Raw genomic sequence first — 23,894 nt, 5'->3', positions numbered from 1 at the left:
CACTTTGTGCAACTCTCACACCCCTTCTAATGGAAAAAAAATAATATTTTAGTTAACTTAGGATACCAGATTTATTTAACAGTCTTCATAAACATTTTTCTTATTTAGGTAACTGGAATTATTTTGGCTGGGGTGAACAGCAAAGTAAGTTTAAAAAAATACATTTTGATGTCTTATGTGTATACACTAAATAAATATACATGCCTTTCCAAGTAAAAGTTTCAGGCCCCTTTCACACTTGTACAACCTGAAAGTCACGCGACTTTGACGTGACTTGAAGCAATGCCTGTATAATCTTGACCAAAGTAGTGCAGGGACTACTTTGAAATTGCTGCGGCTTAAAGTTTCACAGGTATGAATGATACACATTGGAAATCAATGGGTATGACCTGTCATGCAACTTTGCAGTCCCAAGTTGCAGGTCAAGTCTCACAAGCGTGAAAGGAACCTTATGCTTTATGTTTTATTTTACCAGGACTTGTTTAATATATACTGCATGTTTGGTTACTACCAGTAGCCACATTTGCTCCCAAGTGCTCTGGTAACAAAGTATAATTGTACTTCTAGTTCTTTTACAGCAAAAACAGCAAGAGTAACAAACAAAAAGTTTATATAAAACAAACTAAACATTTTATATTTGCAAAAAGAATAGGTAAGGGGAGAAGGTAGTACATTAGTTAACTATGACTGATTGGAATTAAATAAGGGTTAATAATTGGTTACATAGGAATTTGTATTTTAATACATTGTTTCACTCGCAAAGTTTTGTGCAGATCAAATGACAAGAAATTAACAAAATACATTATAATAATTGTTGCAACGTGGTTGAATTACTAAAGGCAAATAGCCTATTCAGTGTTCCCTTTGCAAGAGAGTTTTGAATTTGTCAGGGATTCCCCTTACCTTAGTGAACAAAGTAAAGCTTTACTGGCTTCCATTATCAAACCATGTGCAAGAAAAAAAAATATTTTTTTTTTTAAATACTTTTTTTTAATTCTTTCCTTGCAAAAATATCCATGATAGGGTATTTTGCAAAGAGAATGTTCACCTCATTCACTAAGCTAAGGGAAAATTCCCTAGCATAGTTAACAGTCTATTGTGTACTTACCATTGAAGTATGGGACTCCAGGGGCTAAATCCACTAGTTTGAACAAACAAGGAAAAATGCTAAACAATGCAGGCCAAAAATCGCATATACAGCATTTTTCTATAGCTTGGTGCATGGTAACACTAGTGTGCATGTTAATGCACTGCAATGGAATGAATAAGCCATAAAACTAAGGATGTTGAACCATTCTATATGGTAATTATTGGGGTCTTGAAACCTTCTCTAGCTGGGGTTGTCCTGCACCTATGAAATGATTGAACTCAGTATTGAGCCATATGATTGAAGTTTTATTTATGCCAAAGCCTTTTTGTGATGAATATTTGTTTTTTGCAGACAAAAGTTGTGCAATAAACAGCGCTTGGTTTGCTAGCCAGCAGTGTTCCATGTGTTGTTGTGGTCCTTAATCCTATGAATATCATAACTGGTGCTCAGATTTAAGCAAACACACTGCAGAAAGACTACAAAATGAAAAGCTGTTTCTTTATGAATCTGACACTGAAATAGTCAGTGGGCTACTTTTAAAGCCCCGTACACACGCAACGATTATCGGCAGACCGATCGTCCGTCTTTTGTCCAGAGTGGTGTTTTGTTGGTTGGAATGTGCCTAGACTGCACACGAATTTTCTCGGCCAACAAAAATCTACTTCAGAAGTGATGTCATGTGTTGGTTTGATTTCTTTGTGTTCTTTCTTCTCTGAGCATGCCCAGACTTGCTCATAAGATTTTTCCCTGTCGAAATCAGTACTGACTGCATGAAAATCGGCCATGTTTTGACAGCCAACAAAAATGTTATAGTCTGCACACCAGATTTTTTTCGGCCAAAAAGTCAGAGTCGGTTGTCTGAAGCATCATACTAACAAGCCGAAAATCGGCAGATCGGACGTTGGACGAAAATTCCCTGCCAATTTTCGACGCGTGTGTACGGGGCTTTAGGAGTTGCAAATCCTAAAGTTGGTTCTAGGTAATCAGCTGCAATTCCAAAGATATGAGGACCAGCAAGAAAGCATCTGCTTGCTAGCGGTGCAACTTCTGAACAAGAAAACTAGTAAGAAAAAAATGTGCTTGCAGGTGGTCCAACTCCCAACATAGTGTAAAAATGCATCTCAGGCATCCTGCTTGCAGGAGTGTAGGGCAGCAAAACTCAAACTATTTCCCAAGGCTGTAAAAAAGCTTATTCAAGGGTGGCAGCAAACAGTTGTTAGCTCTAGCAACCAGGCTACTGCAAACCATGTCCTTCAAATTCTAACACCCAATGATGAAACACCCTTTGCCAAATTAATACAAGCTTGTCAAGAGAGGGATAGCCCAGAGATAAATGAGTTGGCCTCCATGCACCTTACCTGTCTGAGGAGCATCAAAAGGCCTACTATCCCCCCATGAAGCTATGGATTATGACAGGTGAAACACAGACCCGTGTTAGCAATTCTCAAAAGATTACAATTTAAACTCCTTTTATTAGCGGAGAAAAAGCATAAAGTACATACAACAAGGCACTCAACAGGAATACCAACATATCAAATAAGGTACAAACAGAAACGGTACATCAACTCATGCAAGCATACGTTAAAGATAATTTCCATGATAAACATTGTGTCTTGATTATGTTTTCTTAGAGGTCAATCAGTATACTGCAGTCCAACACGGCATAAGGCAAAACCATCAAACATAATATGAAAATAATGCAGGGAACGGCATACACAAAAAGGGTCCAGTCTCATACAGCCAAATCTAGGTAGCAGAGTTGGTAAGATCAGAGGAGCACCATGCCCCCCAGACCTTATCATATTTGGCTGGGCAACCTCTATGTTCAAACACGAGTTTTTCATATGGCAACACCTGATTAACCAACTGTAACCATATACGTACCGAAGGAGGAGCAGGTTGAATCCTCTTGAGGGCAACGGCCTTACGTGCCATAGACAAGGACTATAGATTACAATTTAATTATTCACATAGCAGCCACCTTTAGCACTCCTGAAGAACAGAGCAGGACCCTTTTGTCAAACTGACAGCTAGTCCTGGCAGTTTCACTGGGAAGAGCAGTTGCGACAGTGAACAGTCCCTAGTTGCACAAGGTACAACCAGTGTAGTTAGATAAAGTTTTATTGGGCTTACCTGCTTAGCCCAAGGTCTCTAATTGGCTACTGTGAATTAGCATAAAAAGACCGAAGTATAATTATCTTATCTGTGATTGAGGATTACTCATTCATTCTTCAAGTATATGTAAACTCAGTCACTAAAATATATCATCCTATAATATGTTAACATCATTTCAAAAGTAATTTTAAAGATTTTGTAACTCTGCAGCTTTTATTAAAATAATGGCAGGTGATGCTACAATAAAAGGCCCTATTTCAGGCACTTCCTGTTACCTCGGAATTGCTTTCCTGCATTTTCAACCTCTCACACACTCTCCAAATGAAGATTACAAGCTGCCATGCCAATTCACATTGTACCGCCATGTTCCACTGTTGGTCACCATCAGGAAAACCCTCCTTGAGATAAGCCATGCAGTCATCATTTTAGAACATGCATGTGAATACAAAGTGGCTACAAAGGCTGCATGACATTAGCAGCACTGAGATGCAACAAAGAGAGGGAAAAAAGGTAAAACCAGTATTTAAAAATGGCAGTTGTTTATGATACACAGTGCTATAGGAAATTAAGTGTAATTTTTCTAATTTATTTAGGGTTTACATCTACTTAATGTTTACGATGTTTTGCTCTATGATACATTTGCACATGTAGGTTAATTGTTCACACGTGGTTTGTTAGTATACATAAAGTTGAACATTCTCTGTTTTATTTATTATTTGCATTCGCCACTGGTATGTGTTACCAAGTTCTTTAAGATAGTTTCTTGTTTTTGTAGATATATATTTGTATGGTATACTGTATGATGACTTCACACATAGTCAGCTGCATCACATTGTCATCACATGAATGCAGTCATACCAATAATCTTCTTAGTAATTTTGATGGAAATAATACAATTTGGTGGCCATCTGTACAATAGTGATGTAACCGTATCTACATAAACAATCAATATATTGTTATTCTTGCTACTAACTTTTTCATCTTGCAGACAATGAGGATCCTGACAGTGCTGTTGATGATCGTGATAGTGATTACCGAAGCGAGACCAGCAATAGTATCCCTCCAGCTTACTATTCAACATGCCAGCCAAATGCCTCTGTACACCAATATCCTGTGAGACACCAGTACAGCTCCCATGGATCTTATACTGACTCTGTACACAGCTATGAGATGGATTTTTCAGATCACCGGCCGGTCAGGTACAGATAGACAGTTATTGCACAGCAATGTTAAAGTATTTGTATTGTAGTTTAAAAAATAATTATTTTTAAACTGATTATGGGATTAATGGTTAACATTTTTTATTACATTATTGTCTGTGGGATGGCAGGATGGAGGGGTGTGTGTGATCCCCTCTGACCTGTCTCCTCTTTCCCTGCATGGCAGGCATTACGATAGCGCAGACTCTGCCACTAACGGGCGCAGTGATGGGGAGTCTGTCTCCGGTTCAAGCCGCCTCACCAGTCGGCAGCACTCTCTGGAGAGCCGGCAGTCACTAGACCTGTCTGATAGGTGGGTCAGTCCCAAATGTTGCAGTGTTGGTGCTGCAGAGTGCTGTGCTCGTCCTTTGCACATGCCAAGACAGGCCATAACATATTTAACTGATGTATTTGACAAGGCTTTTGAGAAGGATTTCGAAATGTTGTAAGATACCCCATACAGGGATAATTTTCTACTTACTACAAATGCTTTGGCACTGGAGTAACAGAGTTAGGTTTGAAACTACAGCAAAAATGTACTTCCTTTACAGGAATATTTACGATAAAAACAGGATAATGCTACATTCAATCAAGAAAAATGTCATGTTATATAAGAAAAATACAATTAAGGCAGTGGCAGCAAGGGTCACCTTCAAATAAATACCAAGTCACTGACCATTACTGCTTTCTTAAACATTATATAATGTTAGTGCGGTTTCTTGCTGATTAGCAGTGCATATAATAAAATGGCAATATAACAATTTTAACCGTAATTTTCTAAATAAATAATGAAACCGAGGTCTATAAATGAATCAAAAGAAGTTTAAAGTGCAGTCCTGCTCAAAATGATATTCTTTATTCTACAAGTGACCACTATTGGGCTGATTTCCTATACTAAAGATGTTCATAATTTTCACAAAAAATAATTGTGTAAATAGTTACTTAACTTATCCAGTAATGTGCAAATGAAATAAGTAAACAGGAATTTACATTTTACAATTCAATAATTGAAGTGAATATTCACACAACTCCTTTAGGAAATTGATATCCTTATATGTAGAAAAATGTAGGGGTTCCATTCTCCTACAGTAACCCTTGAGACACTTGCTTTACAGTGGTTTACAGTTCTTGTGGGCCAAGGGCATTGCTAGGATTCCAAAACTCATAGGACACCCGTGGAAATACAGAGGAGTGAAAAGAATCACGTATAGCATACTGTGGGCAGCAGTGTGCAGTGCTAAACAGTGTTCATGGCTTAAGTCTAGGTTCATACCTATGCGTTTTTTAGTGTGTTTTGCAGTTTGCAGAAACACACTACAGTCCATTTAACATGGTTTTGTACGGTACACGTTCACATCTATGCGTTTTGCAGCTGGTGCATTTTTGGAAAGGGCTGGGGACTTTTATCCTGCGTTTTGCTTGTAATAGACTTCAATGGAATCGCACCAGAAACGCAAGTAATGTGCTTGTGATGCAATTTTTGATGTGCTTTGCGTTTTACGGTTTTTATTTTTCCCCTTTTAAACACTGTATTTAGCTGGTTGCTAAGAAGCGGGCCAGAAAGCCGACCTCCGTGTCCTTAACACCTGATGAGTCATCAGTTGTCAGCTGACTGTAAAAAAAAAAAATTGCTGGCTCTTTGTGTCTGGTATGGATTTAGAGGGGAATTTTTAAAAAAAAATGGCTTGGGGTCCCTCCCCCCCAAAGTCCATTCCAGACCCTTATCTGAGCATACAGTCCGACAGATCAGGAACAGGAGTTGACAAGCAAGCCCCCCCCCCTCCTGAACTATACCAGGCAGCATGCCCTCAACATGGGGGTGGGGCGGGCTCTGCCTCCCCACCGCAAAGCACCTTGTCCCCATTTTGATTGGGACAAGGGCCTCTTCCTGGGGGTCTGCAGGCAGGGGGCTTATCGGAATCTTGAAGCCCCCTATGTGAATGAGTATGGGGTGTACCCCTACCTATTCACCAAAAAATAAAGTAGTGTAGTGTTACAAAACACAAGAGACAGTTTTTAACACGTTCTTTTTTAAAAATCGTGTCTTCCTCCTCCGTCTTCTCCCTCCAGTGTTTCTTCTCCCTCTATTCTCTCCAGTGGTTTCTTCTCCCTCTTCCCTCTCCGGTGTTTCTTCTCCCTCCGGTGTTTCTTCACCCTCCGGTGTTTCTTCGCCCTCTGGTGTTTCTTTTCCCTCTTTCCTTTCCTGTGAGGTCTTCTTTATCCACCGCTGTCACTGCCCACCAAACATAAAAAACACAGTATTCCTCTGACGCTGTCTGCCTCCGTTTTGTTGGCTCCCGCTGTCTGCCATTTATATAGCCATTGGGCGTGGCCATCCAGTGACATCACGCAGAGATCCCGCTCCTTGTGACGTCATGTGTCATCACGAGGGGCGGAATCTCCAGGTGATGTCACCGGATGGCCATGCCGCATGACTATATAAGAAATGGCAGACAGCAGGAGCTGACACAATGAAGGGCAGCCAGTGTCAGATGAAGACCGTGTTTTTAATTTTAGTGGGCGGCGGTGACAGATGAAGAAGACATCACTGGAAAGAGGGAGAAGAAACACCAGAGGGATAGGACGGAGGAAGAAGACACGGTTTTAAACAAAGGACTTGCCAAAAACCGTCTCTTGTGTTTTGTAACACTACACTTCTTTTTTTTTTTGTGAATGGGCAGGGGTCAGGATTTGAGAGTCCCCTTGTTAAAGGGGTTTTCCAGATTCCGATAAGCCCCTTGGCCACAGGCCTCTACAACCACTGGCCAGGGTTGTCGGGAAGAGGTCCTTGTCCCCATCAACATAGGGAAAAGGTACTTTATGGTGGGGGGAACAGAGTCCCCTGCCCCAAAGCACCACCCCCATGTTGAGGGCATGTGGCCTGGTATAGTTCAGGAAGGGGGGGCGCTCGCTCGTCCCCTCCCTTTCCTGACCTGCCAGGCTGCATGCTCAGATAAGGGTCTGGTTTGGATTTTGGGGGGACCCCACGCAATTTTTTATTTTTTTTTAATTTTGGCGTGGGTGTGAACCTAGGGTAAAAGAGTCTGGTTAAATTGTTTGAGCTTACTTGCTGTATGCACAACACTTACATGTCTTAGTCCATGTATCCATAAAAATATGCTTTAAAGAGGCACTGTCACCTTGCTCATCAAGAGAAAAGTGTCAGTGTCTCTGCATTGGGTATCCACCAACCACCATGTACTCACCTTTCCAGTGTTGCATAGTCCTTGGTTCTCCCACATTTATCAAGATTACCTGACACTTTGACAGTGCCCTGGCTTAAGATCCAATTGCTATGCCCAAACACTTTCACATGACCAGGGGAGTGACGTCACCACTTCATATTAACAATACAGAGGATTTTAGCACAGGTGGAGTAAGAGCAGGTTGTTGATAGGAAGTCCATGTAACGCCTCGTACACACGATCAGATAATCGTACGAAAAAAATCGCTTTCAAATTGATCGCACAATAATCTGATCGTTAGAACACACAGCCGACAGCCGATCACGACATTTCGTCCAACAAAATCCGAAGGGACAAACACGAAAACATTTGTCGTATGATAGCCTAGCGAACGACAATCGTTTATTCAGTACAGTATGCGTTCGCTAAAAACGGATAGACAAAGACCACGCATGATCAGAAGCACAAAAATAACCCGGAAAAAGCCTGGCTGCCAATGTTTTTGTTTTACACTATCCGATACGTAGCTACGCAACCAGGAAGCTTTTCCAGAATTGTACGAAAAAAAAATCATACGTTTAGTACGCATTTTTAAATTCGATACTAGTATCATGCAACAAAATGCGAAAAATAAGTCGTCCGATCGTGTGTACGAGGCATAAGGTGAATATATGGGGGTTGGGGAATGCCCTTGGCAGACACACTGTCATTTAGCCCTGCATGAGCGAGGTGACATGTTTCTTTAATTATTGTGCCACAAACAAGTTCTAACATATCCACATAAATCTTAAAACCTAATTAAAAGGTTTATTATTATTATAGGCTTACCTGTAGGTAAAAATTACAAAGCAGGGTTTACAAACGCTTTCACAGTTAGGTAAGGAGTATGTGAATTACAGCACAAATTATGGGTGCAGAAGTAAAAACTTTATAACATACAGCGTAACTTAGAGTGCTGCGGTCAGGAATATGTACCATTACAGAGTGCATCGCTGAGAAGATTGTAATGTACTACACAGCTTACAGAACGTGGAAGCTAGGAGTATGTAACATGCAGTACAGTTTACAGCGTGCAGAAATAAGGATAATGTAATGTTCAGCAAAGTTTATAGTGTGCAACCATCAGAAGTATTGTTTCAGCATCCACTCCACCACCATCCAAACCATCCATTTTCTCCTCCTTCAGTCACACCTACCCCCCTCTAAATCCTAAACTCTTCCCCTGCCCTGTTCTGCAACATTTATCCCTGTGAAGTTGCATTCTCCTGACACATGCTCCAAGCCCCCGTTCACATCGGGCCGCTTTGACATGCGATTTGACTTGGTGCGACGCCGACTTTGTGGGGTCGTACCGATTCCCAAAAGTACTTCCTGCACTACTTTTGGCGACTTCAGGGGCAATTTCAATAGACATCTGTGCAATAACCTGCACAGATGTCTCTCAAATCGCCCCCGAAGCCGGACTGAAATGCCGGTTTAAAATCATGTGAGTTCAGCTGAACCATTAACTAAGAAAAGTGGTCTCCAAACTGCGTCCCGGGGGCCAGATGCGGCCCCCTGCTTTCCTTGGGGCACTTTTCCTTCAACTGATGCAAGATACTATTTTTCCCACTGACACCAACAAAGGGGCATAATTCCTGTTCCTTACTTCTAGAGATGGGCCAAACACCCCCTGTTCAGTTTGCAGCAGAACTCCCAAACAGGGGAAAGGTTCTAACCCGAACAGCGAACCCCAATGAAGTCTACGAGAGCCAAACAGGAAAAATCTAAATTGCCTATTTTGAGGGCTTATATGCAAGTAATTGGCCATAAAAGTGCTATGGGGGCCTGGGTCCTATCCTGGGGGAAATGTATCAATAAAAAAAAAAAAAAAAAATGTAAAAACAATAGTTTTTTCAGGAGCATTGAATTTAATGATGCTTAAAGCGCAACAATAAAAATTAAAAATTCCTTTAAATATAGAGCCGGGGGGGGGGGGGTGCCTGTAAAGTGTTGCATCTGTATAGATCATGCTTCAGCAAAAATTAAATTTCTTAAGAAAAAATAATGACTCAAATCCCATTAAAATTATTTGCGGTTACAATTGCTGACTCCCGGCTATTAAAAAATTTAAGAAAAAAACAGTGTGAGGGTCTCCCCCTTAGTCCACACCAGGCTCTTCAGTCCCCATGCCAAAATTTTGTTTAAAAAACGCAGTGAAAAAATCCATACCAGACTCTTATCCGAACATGCAGCCTGGCAGGTCAGGAAAGGGGCAGGGGGGCGAGCCACATGCCCTCAACATGGGGGGGTGCTTTGGGGGAGGGGGGCAGAGCCCCAGAGGACTTGCCAAAAGCTGTGTCTGTGTTTTTATTTTTTACACACTTTTGGTGAATGGGTAGGGGTACTATGTACCCCATACCCATTAGCATGGGGGAGGCCGGGATCTGGGGGCCCCCTTTTTAAAGGGGGCTTATAGATTCCGCTAGGCCCCCCGCCTGCAAACCCCAACAACCACCGGCCGGGGTTGTCGGGAAGAGGCCCTTGCCCCCATCAACATGAGGACAAGGTGCTCTGGGGTGGGGGGGGGATGGGTTGCAGAGCTCGCTCATCCCCCTTTCCGACCTGCCAGACTGCATGCATAAGGGTCTGGTATGGATTTTGGGTGGGGATCCCATGCCGTTTTTTTTATTATTTTTTTTTGTTCAGCTGTCAGCAGGGAAACCCACTGACATCTGATGACTCATCAGTTGTTAAGGACACCACAACCGGCTTCCAGCCCCACTCCTTAACAATCAACTTATACTATGCCCTGATTGGGCAAAGCTTTGCCCAATTAGGGGACAGCATTGCAGGGTGTTTGACATGGCAAACACCCTGCAAATTCGGGTGTTCTGTGAATGGCCGAGAAGGCAAATGTTCGACCTGAACTCGACCGTTCACCAATTCCTACTTACATCAACGGGCCACTATTTCTCCCATTGACACCAACGATGGGGCATTATTCCTCCCCCTAATTCCAGAGGTGCATTGTTTACTCCCACTGACAGCAGTACAATTTACTACAAAAAAGCAAACGAAAGAGGGTGCACCAGTCTAGTGCATTATCCCACAGCATTTATTTAAGATTACCAAGAATAATACTCACAAACATAGGACTTAAAATCGCTCATCGAGCTACTTATCTATAGCCCAGTAGTCCTACACTTGGCACACTCCAGAGTGCAGCTGGACTTCATGGGATCCTTTATGGCTAACGCGTTTGGAAGGTAACTCCTTCATCATCCTCCTTCCAGTGAATACTGAATTTAAACTCTCATACACAACATGAGGGCCTAGAGCACCTCCTCTTGCATGGGCAGGCACAATTAAAAAAGAGGGGAGGGGGGGAGGACAGCCCGCTGAGACCAAAAACAGTGGAAAAAAGGCTGGCTTATAAAACCAGCAAAAGGCAAAGCTGCTGGCAAATGGAAAAAGAAAAGAAAAAAACAAATATTCATGTACATAAATATTATTAGCAGTACAATTTACCTCTGCTCTAAGGCTCGGTTCACACTGGGGAGACCTGTCAGGCCTGTCAGGCGACATTCAGTGCAGTGGAACCATTCTAATCGGAGCGTCTCAAGTCGCTTCGACTTAGAAAAAAGGCTCATACACTACTTTGGGGCAACTTCAGAGCGACTTGCATTGACTTCTGTTAAAGAATTTGTTTGCAAGCCGCGATGAAGTCACGCTGTGTAGCGTGACTTCAAAGTCTGGTGACTTTGAAGCCGCATTAGTGTGAACCGAGAATAAGATCATATATTCCTCACACACTGCTTACTTGCCTGTCTGAAGGCCACAAAGTTTAGGCAAACAAGGGGGGGCCTTAAAAACGCATTTGCCAAACACATCTTAGTACCAATTTTTACCAGTAGGCAGCATTTCATGATGTCAAACCTATTAAAGTTGAGTTTGCACTAAAAAAAAAAAAAAGTTTTAGTTGCCCAGTATACTCCTTTGGTGAGACAAACCCGTTTGGTGTGATAATACACTAAAACACTAAGAAGCATAAATACAAGATTACCTTACTCCCCTTGATGAAAGGAAAACAGAATGTCAGATTTTGCAGGGGTAGATCAAATGTACAGTGCCTTGAAAAAGTATTCATACCCCTTGAGATTTTCCATATTTTACCACGTTACAACCGAAAACATAAATGTATTTTATTGGGATTTTATGTGATAGACCAACACAAAGTGGCACATAATTGTGAAGTAGAAGGAAAAGGATAAATGGTTTTCAAAAATGTTTACAAATAAATATTTGAAATGTGTGGCATGCATATGTATTCAGCCCCTTTTACTCTGATACCCCTAACTAAAATCTAGTGGAACCAATATCCTTCAGAAGTCACCTAATTAGTAAATAGGGTATACCTGTCTGCAGTTTGCGAGAAGCCATGTGGGGGACACAGCAAACATGTAGAAGAAGGTGCTTTGCTCAGATGAAACCAAAATTAAACGTTTTGGCCTAAAAGCAAAACACTACGTGTTGCACAAAACTAAGACTGCACATCACCCTGGACACACCACCGTGAAACATGGTGGTGGCACATCATGTTGTGGGGATGCTTTTCTTCAGCAGGGAAGCTAGTCAGAGTTGATGGGAAGATGGATGGAGCCAAATAGAGGGTAATCTTAGAAGAAAAACTGGTAATAGTCTGCAAAAGACTTGAGACTGGGGAGGAGATTCACCTTCCAGCAGTACAACCACTCTAAACATACAGCCAGAGCTACAATGGAATGATTTAGATCAAAGTATATTCAAGGTGTTAGAATGGCCTAGTCAAAGTCCAGACCTAAATCCAATTGAGAATCTGTGGCAAGACGTAAAATTGCTGTTCACAGACCCTCTCCATTCAATCCGACAGAGCTTGAGCAAAGAAGAATGGGCAAACATTTCACTCTCTAGATGTACAAAACTAGTAATACCCAAAAAGACTTGCAGCTGTAATTACAGCGAAAGGTGGTTCTGAAGGGGGCTGAATACAAATGCATGCCACACTTTTCCGATATTTATTTGTAGAAAATGTACCATTTATTATTTGATGTGCCACTTTCTGTTGATCTATCACATAAAATCCCAACAAAATACATTTACGTTTTTGGTTGTAACATGACAAAATGTGGAAAAGGGGTGTGAATCATTTTTCAAGGCACTGTATACACATTTGGACTCTGCTTTTAATATTGTGTTAAACAAGTTATATTTTCACAGGAAAAGCTATATTATTTTGCACAAATCTTCCTATATTTTGTCATGTGTACTTGTGATATACTTGTATACTGTAAAGGACTGTCGCCCATGACCACTATTATAAAGATTTAAAAAAAAGAAACCTGGATTTTCTATCCCAGACTTTTGCTACCTAATGAGTTGTCTGTGTTCATCATACATGTACATTTGTGTAATTGGGGGACAACTTGGGACATTCTTCCTAAAGCATAGTTTTACATGATTACATGAAATGGTCTCAAGTAAGTGGGATATTTTCAGCAAAAATGAAACTTTTAATCAATTGAACTGAAACATGGGTGAAAAACTATGATGTATCCTCCGCTGCCCTCCGCTTTCCCTCCAAAATTAAGGAATCCCAATTTTCGATTACATTTTTAGTGAGGCTGTAGTGAAACCTGAAATTTGGCTTGTCCATTCTGATACAGGGTTGAGCCTGTTAGTGCTGTTATGTAAAAAGGAACAGATTCAGTCTATCAAGATAATGTAAATGTTTTTCTTTAGCAATTTAAATTACTGCAGTTTATGCCGACTCAAAACTCTATTTGTACTGCTAATACATTTTATAAAATGCTTGGCAAAATTATAATAAAATGCAATTCTGCATAGAATAATACAGAACTAGGTAATTTAGATTAGGATTTTAGCATTACTCTACATGAGGTTCAGTGAACTTACTGTTCCTATCTTAAATTTTCAGAATAATTTTAAGTAATTCTTGGCCTGTCATGGGGTGTGTATTTGTATATCTGTCTGCATGCGCGCTTAAGGTTTTCCTGTTGCAAGTTGGGGTCAGTGTATGATCTATTTTTTTCTTTCAATTTACTGACAATTCTTCTAGATGTTATGGTATATGGGCTCCACTGTTCAGTTGTTTGTGATACTTTGCAAATTTATAAAACTAAAAGAGAAGTAATGCAGTTATAGCTATACTAATAAAAACGTACATAGATTTGAATTGTTTTTGCATATATGTTACATAATACATATTACATAACAAACACAGCTGGATCCTCTATAACCCACAACCAAGATCATTTTGTATATTTGATAATCTGTGATTTGTCAGTTATCAACATGTTGCCATAGTTTTAAAATACAGCATGTCAGTGAAATTTATAACATGCTGGGTTATTAAGTAGAACTGAAGCCCATTTACTAAAATTAATGATGTGGTTGCAGTAATTCAGGGGTTATTCTACTAGTGGAAATTTTCAAAATTAGTTACAAACTAAAACTTCCAGTTATTTATTTTTGCATTTTCCTATCTGTTTTCTTGATGGTTAATTTATTTATGCTGCAAAGATATTGCCAGTCGTGTCACTGCTGAAAATCTAAAATTGCATTTCAGATTCAGATAGATGATGCAGCACTTCCTTGCAAAACCTTTAAAAATAAAAAAAGAACAATAACCCAGTACACCATTATTATACCTAATAAGCATACAAATAGTATGCACATTAACTTTGATATATGCATGTGCATACACATATATCCCACATATAATACTGTGGGCTTAACCGCAGAACAGTGCCCTTGTTCAAGCAAATTTTGCTTTAGTATGTGCACACATGGGGTTGATTTACTAAAGGCTAATAGGCAACTTTGCAGGGGAATTTTCCTTTAATGTGATGTGGTGTAAATAAAGAATACCCAATCAGCTGAAAGGAATCAGCTGATTTGATGATGGAAGCAGAGCGTCACCTTATTCACCAAACTAAACTACCATTCCCTTGCAAAGTGGACAACCTATTTGCGTTTAGTAAATCAACCCACTAGTGTCTGATTTACTAAAGGTAAGCTTGTGCTGCCAGGGAGGATGAACAGAATCCTGCTCACTTTCTTATAAATTCTGTACTTGCACAGTGACTTGTGTGAACATGCCAGTTTCCTTTTTAGAAGCACACACATGCACTATACAGCACAAAACTAGGCTCAAGCATGTGCAGATGTGCTAGGGAACCCTCAAAGCCTGTGGATTCACATCAAATGTCAAAGCTACACTAATAGTATTAATAAATAACACATTTTTTTCTCTCTATACATTATCTTGAGGCCTGTGTGTAGTCATGCAGATAAACCCTCTCATCAAAAAAGATGTATGTAACAGTCTAAGGAATGTAACAAATGTAATAAAATTCCCCCACCTCTGTAAGTGAAGCCCACCAAGGATAAGACATACCTTCCTTTCTGATCCACTGATCTTTCTTCTAGTAAGGTCCTGGCCGTCTCCACTTTACACTGTGCATGTGCATCATAGCCCCATTATTCAGGGATGCCACCTGATCCTCAGTTCACGCTCAACACTGTGTAAACGTTGCATCCTCAGCCAAGATCTCCTTTGGCTGGAAGGTCTTGCAAGTTGTGTATTCTGTAGGTCTTTACACTGCTAGAAGTTTGCCTGTAAGGTGTAAATATTTTTTTTTTCCTGACCACTTGCTTGGGACTGTTTATGGATATCTGGGTAGTTTACTGTATGCTCCAATCAATGTTGAAAGAAAAAAGGATTTTTGTGTGCGTTCCTATAATAGTTTATTAGAGGATACGGGCCTACTCGTGTGATAGGCAATAAAAATGGTGCGAAGTCTGAGAGATTCAACATATATCAAGAGAGGCTGAAGGAACTTAAAATGCACAGCCTCTAGGACAGAAGGGAAACCTTTATTTACATGCTTGGAAAAGATTTCCAGCAGAGTTAATTAGTAATTTAACAGTAAAGCTCCGCACACACTGGCCGAATAGTGGGCGGTATCGGCCGGTTTAAAAGAAACCAGATGTTTTTCGGCCCGCTGGGTTGAACTTAAAAAAAATAAAATATTGTGTACTAAGCTCAAGTGAATTTAAATATGCTTAGGATAAAACATAAATCTGAACTCAGATGGTTAAAAAAATAAAATAATAACCCCCCAACCACCAAAAAAATAAAACCTGGCTAGATGGAATGTTTGGTCTTTTTACTGACATCACTCGTCTATGTTTCTATATACATTTGTAGTTAACAGTTCTTTTAATATGGGGCAAGGTTTGTTTATTGATTATTTAAAGGGTATTCTGGAAGATGTATATTTTGATGTGAAGGGATTTCAACAATGTTACCAACATGTTACATGTTTAGTTACACAAAACAGAACACTAAAAAATATCCCAGATATAGTTTAACTTTTTGTTATAGAATTTTATAGAAATTTTGATTTGAAGGAATACCATAAAAATACCAGGAAAAATGTATCTATGCATTCTGATGGTTTAATATTTGCTGAGTGTAACAATGACAGATGGGAAATGTACTTTAATTTTGTTTATTCTTCTGCTTTCATTTTTCTGCCCCATGTTTTGATCTCTCTAGCCCTACTGGAAGCAGTCGATATGCCTCCTCTGGGGAACTTAGCCGAGATTCTACACAGCTAAGTGATGATTTTGACCCCGAAAATGACAGCCTTCAGGGTTCTGAAATAGAAGAAGAACGGGACAGAGACTCGTATCACTCCTGTCATAGTTCTGTCAGCTACCAAAAGGATTCTCCAAACTGGGAAGCAGACGAAGGCCCTGAAGTGTACAGTGAAGAAGATGATGATGAAGGTGGCTACCCTGACAGCAGGGGTCAGCTTTCCGACAGAGATCTTTATGATGATGAGCTTCCAGAAGAAGAAGATGAAGGCGAGAAAGTTGGGCTTGAGCTAGAGGACACATTGTACTTATCTGGAGATATTAAGGAGAAAACACCCCCAGAAATTCCAGTTCAAAAAGAGCTGACTCCAGAAGCTACACCAGAGATTGAGGCAGTACCAGTAGTCCAGGATGCTTTGATGGACAGGTGAGAAGGAAAAAAAAAATTTTGGGATGAATTCTGCACACTAGGTATAGGAAATGTAAAAATGCATATATTTTTTGAGATGAAAAATCAATGTAATTATGTTTTATTGCTTGCACTAATGGAATTTAGACTATTTGGCTACATACAAAAAAAAAAAAAAGGCTTGCTGGGGTTGTTGCAAATTGATCTAATTTGCTTCCTTAAAAAGGAGCCTGTAGGTTTTGGCCTGACATCATTCTTTCTGCATTACTTAGTGAATCATCAACCAGGAAGAAGGCTATGCTTATCAGAATTCCCATCACCTGATATGCATTTCCTTTTTTTGAGTTGGTGACTCACGAAGTGATAGCGGATGCATCAAGGATGACAGCCCAGAGCATGTACCATGTACCTGTGCTGACAGGTTTTTTTTTTTTAAATATCTCCACTAAACAAATATTTTGGGCACAAGCATGAAGGCTTTAAGGAAATCCATCCCAAAAGTAAATGCCTGTCTCAGAAGCCTCTAATGGAAGCAATTTTCTGATTCACAAACTGCCTGCTAATTCTGGAACAGCTACATTATTTACACTGAATGCAAATAGCCTCGTCTTCACAATGCTGAAACTACTATGTGACCTTTGAGTCAGAAAATATTTGATTCTTATTTGAAACTTCTGAGACAGGTATACTTTAGCTTTGTAACATATTCCCTTTACAAGATAGTTTGAAAATGTTAGCTGGTAGCACAACATTTACTACATAAATTGTTACACGCTTTTGTCTTTAAAGTGGTATTAAACCCCAAAACAAACATTTATTATATTGTAGCTTACCTTAGATGGGGTGGTTGATTTTTTTCACTTTTTATACTCTCTCGTGTCTAATGATCCAGCCAGGAAGTCAGTTATTTTTCTTTTAACAGACCAAGCTGTCCATCAAAAGTGAAAGTTTGAGGGTTGTCACAAACAATTTAACACTGACAGGGGTTGCAGTGGTCAACTTTTAATAATTTATGTAAAACCTTTATCCCAAAAAGGAAAAAAACCTTTTGCTGTAACTGCTTAAAAAGTTTTTGCTAGAGTGCATGTAACTAGGGTTGAGCGAACACCTAGATGTCCGTGTTCGACGGGTTCGGCCGAACTTTAAAAAAAAGTCCGGGTCCGTGTCCCGGACTTTTACCGAACTTTTCCCGGACACCGAACCCCATTGAAGTCAATGGGGACCCGAACTTTAAGGCACTAAAATGGCTCTAAAACACCAAAGGAAAGGGCTAGAGTGCTGCAAATGGCAGCAAAACGTAATTAAGAGCATGGCAAGTGCTCTGCAAACAAATGTGGATAGGGAAATAACTTAAAACAACAAAAAAAAACAGAAAAATAAAACAATGTTCTTCTTCATCTCTGAAGGACGAGGCCCATATGGAGTAGGAGGGAGGTTGAGGTGGTGGTGGATGTGGCGGTGACTAGACATATGCCGGTTTTCGGTAATTCGATATATCGCGGTATTGCATAGCCACGGTATTGTTATTGTGGCATTTTTAAAATACCGAGTTTCTCTGTCAAGTCTGCCTGACTTGTGAATTGATACATTTCAGTGAGCTGGATGACTCATTCACTCACTCAGCTAACACCTTTCAGCATTAAGTCTCCTAACTATAAACAAAAATGATTACATTTGTATCTTTTCCTTCCCTCTGCCAGGGAGAAAGGAAGTTTAACCTCTTAAAGACTGGATCTTTTTCTGACACTTGCTGCTTGCAAGTTAAAATCAGTTTTTTTTTTGCTAGAAAAGTACTTAGAACCCCCAAACATTTTATATATTTTTTTAGCAGAGACCCTACAGAATAAAATGGCGATTGTTGTAATATTTTATGTCACACTGTATTTGCGCAGCAGTCTTTCAAACGCAATGATTAGACTTTAATGAATAAAAAAAAAAAAAAAAACGTAACAGTAAAGTTATCCCAATTTTTTTTTTTTTTGTTACACAGAGAATCGTGAGAGAATCGTGATCTTTATTCCAAGCTAAAAAATCGTGATTCTCATTTTGGCCAGAATCGTGCAGCTCTAATAAATATATATATACACACACACACGCCTAGCAGCCCACATTACATTATTATATAGCCATCAAGCAGTGTCTGGCCTACCTGGTGATGACTGGTCCTGGCGCTCTGATCCGATGGCCTGGTCTTTAAAGGGGCAAATCCTTGCGATCCAGAAGTGGTTAAACCTGCAGGAGGACCGGTGTTTTTATCTATTAATGACTTTACTATTGCTTTAGGCCTGGTTCACATGTATGCGGGTTGGTGGTTCACATGTATGCGGGTTGGCGGTTCACATGTATGCGGGTTGGCGGCCCACATTTGCACAGGCATAGCAGCCCATTGATTTGAACGGGCTGCTATGCCCTCATTTTCCGCAGAAAAAAGGTGCATGCAGCATTTTTTTTAAATTCAGTGGCCTTGAAATCCATCCTGCTTTTGCACCATGCGACTAACCTGCAGTTCCTGCTCTGGCAAGCTTTCTGCATTTTTTGTATACGTGGGCACGGCATTTAAAAATAAACAGTTTGCGTGTGCAGCAACGGCAGGTAAGTCGCATGGTGCAAAAGAAGGATGGATTTCATGGCCACTGCATTTTTTTAAATTCTGCATGCACCTTTTTTCAGCTGAAAACGCAGGCATAGCAGCTCAAGCCCATTCACATCAATGGGCTGCTATGCCTGTGCAAATGTGGGCCCCCAACCCGCATACATGTGAACCAGGCCTAAAGCAATAGTAAAGTCATTAATAGATAAAAACACCGGTCCTCCTGCAGGTTTAACCAATTAATGACTTTACTATTGCTTTAGGCCTGGTTCACATGTATGCGGGTTGGGGGCCCACATTTGCACAGGCATAGCAGCCCATTGATGTGAATGGGCTTGAGCTGCTATGCCTGCGTTTTCAGCTGAAAAAAGGTGCATGCAGAATTTAAAAAAATGCAGTGGCCATGAAATCCATCCTTCTTTTGCACCATGCGACTTACCTGCCGTTGCTGCACACGCAAACTGTTTATTTTTAAATGCCGTGCCCACGTATACAAAAAATGCAGAAAGCTTGCCAGAGCAGGAACTGCAGGTTAGTCGCATGGTGCAAAAGCAGGATGGATTTCAAGGCCACTGAATTTTAAAAAAATGCTGCATGCACCTTTTTTCTGCGGAAAATGAGGGCATAGCAGCCCATTCAAATCAATGGGCTGCTATGCCTGTGCAAATGTGAACCACCAACCCGCATACATGTGAACCAGGCCTAAAGCAATAGTAAAGTAATTTATAAACAACACCTCCTTCAGGTTTAACCACTTCTTGACCACAAGGATTTGCCCTCTTAATGACCAGGCCATCGGATCGGAGCCGAGCGCCAGAACCAGTTATCACCAGTTAGGCCAGACACTGCTTGATGACCTATTTTAGGCCTGGTTCACAGAGTCTGTACTGACTGACTATATAATAATGTGCATAAGTGAACCAAAGCCCCTAAATTCAGCAATGAAATTGAAGTGAGGTGGAAATTTAATAATTTAAATTTAATAATAGAATACCGTGATAATACCGTATACCGTGGCAAAACCTTAATCAATTAATCGCAGCATGAAAATCTGATACCGTCACAAGCCTAGCGGTGACATAGGCGTGCGCACAGGGTGTGCTGGGTGTGCCTGGGCACACCCTAATCACCTAGGGCACATAGCATTGCCAGTGAGGAGATGGGAAAGATCTCCCTGGGACCTGCTCTGCTCTATTTCTCCTTGCCTACAGGTACATGGCCCCGATACATTACTCTCCCTGCTGGCAAACACATGCATGTGTATTTCAACTTTGGGGTGCACACCTTAATGCAATAGGCTGCGCACACCTATGGGCGGTGTAGGTGGAAGCGGCGGTGGAGGAGGACCAGGGCCGGATTAACAGCATCATGGGCTTGGTGCTGAGGATTTTGAAGGGCCTTAAGGGCCGTGCCTTGCCATGCACCCAGAGGAGGAAGGGTGCAGCCATGCATGCCTAATTCAACATGGGATGCTGTCTCTGAAGCCCATAAACACATCCATGCATCGCCAACTGTCCCTCCTTGTCCGGCCTTCACGCTGTGTGGGGAGGTTCTGAGGGTGCTGCCTGGGGAAGCGAGCATAGAAGCCAGACTTCTGTGTTTACAAGTGACAGAAGAGCGGTAACAGTGAATATGGCCAACCCGGGGCCTATATAAAAGGTAGGGGCCTGGAGCTGCAGCTCCAATAGCCCCTACATTAATCTGGCCCTGAGGAGGAGGACGAGGTAGCCAACACTGCTTCTTTTCAAAAATTTTAAATGAGGGTACACCCCAAAAGAGTGAGAAAGAGCAAAAATGGAACAATGGGTGGGTAAGGTCGGTATCCATTGCTATTCTGCATAAGGTACGGAAAAGTCCCGTGGGATCCATGCCTGGTTCATTTTAATGAACGTGAGCTTGTCCACATTGTCTCTGGACAGGCGGCTGCGCTTGTCTGTTATAACGCCCCCAGCCGTGCTAAATACCCGTTCAGATAATACACTGGCTGCAGGGCACGCCAGCACCTCCAAGGCGTAAAGGGCAAGCTCAAGCCATGTGCCCAATTTGGAGACCCAGAAGTTGAAGGGGGCAGACCCGTCATTCACTACATGTAGGCGTGTGCACACATACTGCTCCACCATGTTGGTAAAATGCTGCCTCCTGCTAAGACGTTCCATCTGAGCTGCTGGTGCTGCTGTTTGTTGTGGCGTGCTGACAAAGCTTTTCCACATTTCGGCCATGCTAACCCTGCCTTCTGAGGTGCTGGCGGTGCCCTGGTTGCGTTGGCGACCTCCTCCTCCTCCTCCTCTGCCTTGTGCTTCCACTGTGGCCCCGCTGTCAGATGGGAATGCCAGCAGCATGGCGTCTACCAGCGTGCGCTTGTACTCGCGCATCTTGCGATCGCGCTCCAGTGAGTGAATTAAGGACGGTACGTTGTCCTTGTAACGGGGATCCAGCAGCGTGGCCACCCAGTAATCAGCACAAGTTAGAATGTGGGCAACTCGGCGGTCGTTGTGGAGACACTGCAGCATGTAATCGCTCATGTGTGCCAGGCTGCCCAGAGGCAACGAAAGGCTGTCCTCTGTGGGAGGTGTATCGTCCGTGTCCTCTGTATCCCCCCAGCCACGCACCAGTGATGGCCATGAGCTGGCCTGGGTGCCACCCTGCTGTGAACATGGTTCCATCTCCTCCTCCAGCTCCTCCTCCTCCTCATCCTCCTCATCCTCCAGAACTGTGCCCCTGCTGGACAATTGCGTCCCTGGCGTTTGCGTGTGCAGGAACCCACCCTCGGAGCCCCTTGCGAATGACTGCCCTGAAAGCCTTGGAAATGTTACCTCTTCATCCTCCTCCTCCTCCTCATCCTGTGCCACATCCTCTTCCATCATCGCCCGAATTGTTTTTTCAAGGAGGCATGGAAGTGGGATAGTTAAGCTGAGAACGGCGTCATTGCCACTGGCCATGTTGGTGGAGTACTCAAAACAGCGCAACAAGGCACACAGGTCTCGCATGGAGGCCCAGTTAAATTAAATAGCGGAATAGAAAATATGATCCAAAAAAAGTGTATGTATATCACACGTACACAACCACACTGGGCCCCAATTACTATTGTTTGTACCCCTAAAAGGCTAGATGAGGAGTAGGGGGAGTATGGAACAGGCAGCACCCTCAAACCTTCAGAAGTATGAGATGAACCCCAACAACTTGGAAAGGTGGATCTCTCTCACACGTACCGACACAGACTATCCCGCAATTCAATTGATCCTCAAAGGTTTTTATTGAATAGCGGAATAGGAAATATGATCAAAAAAAGTGTATGTATCTCGCACGTACACAACCACACTAGGCCCCAATTACTATTGTTTGTACCCCTAAAAGGCTAGATGAGGAGTAGGGGGGGTATGGAACAGGCAGCACCCTCAAACCTTCAGAAGTATGAGATGAACCCCAACAACTTGGAAAGGTGGATCTCTCTCACACGTACCGACACAGACTATCCCCCAATTTAACTGATCCCCAAAGGTTTTTGATTAAATAGCGGAATAGAAAATATGATCCAAAAAAAGTGTATGTATATCACACGTACACAACCACACTAGGCCCCAATTACTATTGTTTGTACCCCTAAAAGGCTAGATGAGGAGTAGGGGGGGTATGGAACAGGCAGCACCCTCAAACCTTCAGAAGTATGAGATGAACCCCAACAACTTGGAAAGGTGGATCTCTCTCACACGTACCGACACAGACTATCCCCCAATTTAACTGATCCCCAAAGGTTTTTGATTAAATAGCGGAATAGAAAATATGATCCCAAAAAAGTGTATGTATATCACACGTACACAACCACACTGGGCCCCAATTACTATTGTTTGTACCCCTAAAAGGCTAGATGAGGAGTAGGGGGAGTATGGAACAGGCAGCACCCTCAAACCTTCAGAAGTATGAGATGAACCCCAACAACTTGGAAAGGTGGATCTCTCTCACACGTACCAACACAGACTATCCCCCAATTTAACTGATCCCCAAAGGTTTTTGATTAAATAGCGCAATAGAAAATATGATCCAAAAAAAGTGTATGTATATCACACGTACACAACCACACTAGGCCCCAATTACTATTGTTTGTACCCCTAAAAGGCTAGATGAGGAGTAGGGGGAGTATGGAACAGGCAGCACCCTCAAACCTTCAGAAGTATGAGATGAACCCCAACAACTTGGAAAGGTGGATCTCTCTCACACGTACCGACACAGACTATCCCGCAATTCAATTGATCCTCAAAGGTTTTTATTGAATAGCGGAATAGGAAATATGATCAAAAAAAGTGTATGTATCTCGCACGTACACAACCACACTAGGCCCCAATTACTATTGTTTGTACCCCTAAAAGGCTAGATGAGGAGTAGGGGGGGTATGGAACAGGCAGCACCCTCAAACCTTCAGAAGTATGAGATGAACCCCAACAACTTGGAAAGGTGGATCTCTCTCACACGTACCGACACAGACTATCCCCCAATTTAACTGATCCCCAAAGGTTTTTGATTAAATAGCGGAATAGAAAATATGATCCCAAAAAAGTGTATGTATATCACACGTACACAACCACACTGGGCCCCAATTACTATTGTTTGTACCCCTAAAAGGCTAGATGAGGAGTAGGGGGAGTATGGAACAGGCAGCACCCTCAAA

At 41.7% G+C, this 23,894-nt stretch overlaps 1 protein-coding gene across 16 annotated transcripts in view; it reads left to right on the top strand.

Annotated features, from left to right (window-relative positions):
* The window catches only part of LOC309544369 (protein unc-13 homolog A), a 297,990-nt gene that overhangs the window by 95,205 nt on the left and 178,891 nt on the right, over positions 1–23,894 (top strand). For 10 of the 16 annotated variants that reach the window (XM_082243270.1, XM_082243281.1, XM_082243283.1 and 7 more), the window contains exons 8-11: positions 109–144; positions 4,194–4,404; positions 4,592–4,717; positions 16,192–16,659. In XM_082243270.1, coding sequence (XP_082099396.1) covers positions 109–144; positions 4,194–4,404; positions 4,592–4,717; positions 16,192–16,659 — 841 coding nt within the window. The remainder of the gene's footprint in view (positions 1–108; positions 145–4,193; positions 4,405–4,591; positions 4,718–16,191; positions 16,660–23,894) is intronic. The other 6 variants (XM_082243274.1, XM_082243271.1, XM_082243272.1 and 3 more) reach the window with 1 other exon arrangement.

This window comes from Pelophylax lessonae, assembly GCF_965119305.1.
Source record: "Pelophylax lessonae genome assembly, chromosome: 1".
NCBI classification, from domain to species: domain Eukaryota; kingdom Metazoa; phylum Chordata; class Amphibia; order Anura; family Ranidae; genus Pelophylax; species Pelophylax lessonae.
This window is presented reverse-complemented; position numbering and strand designations above follow the sequence as displayed.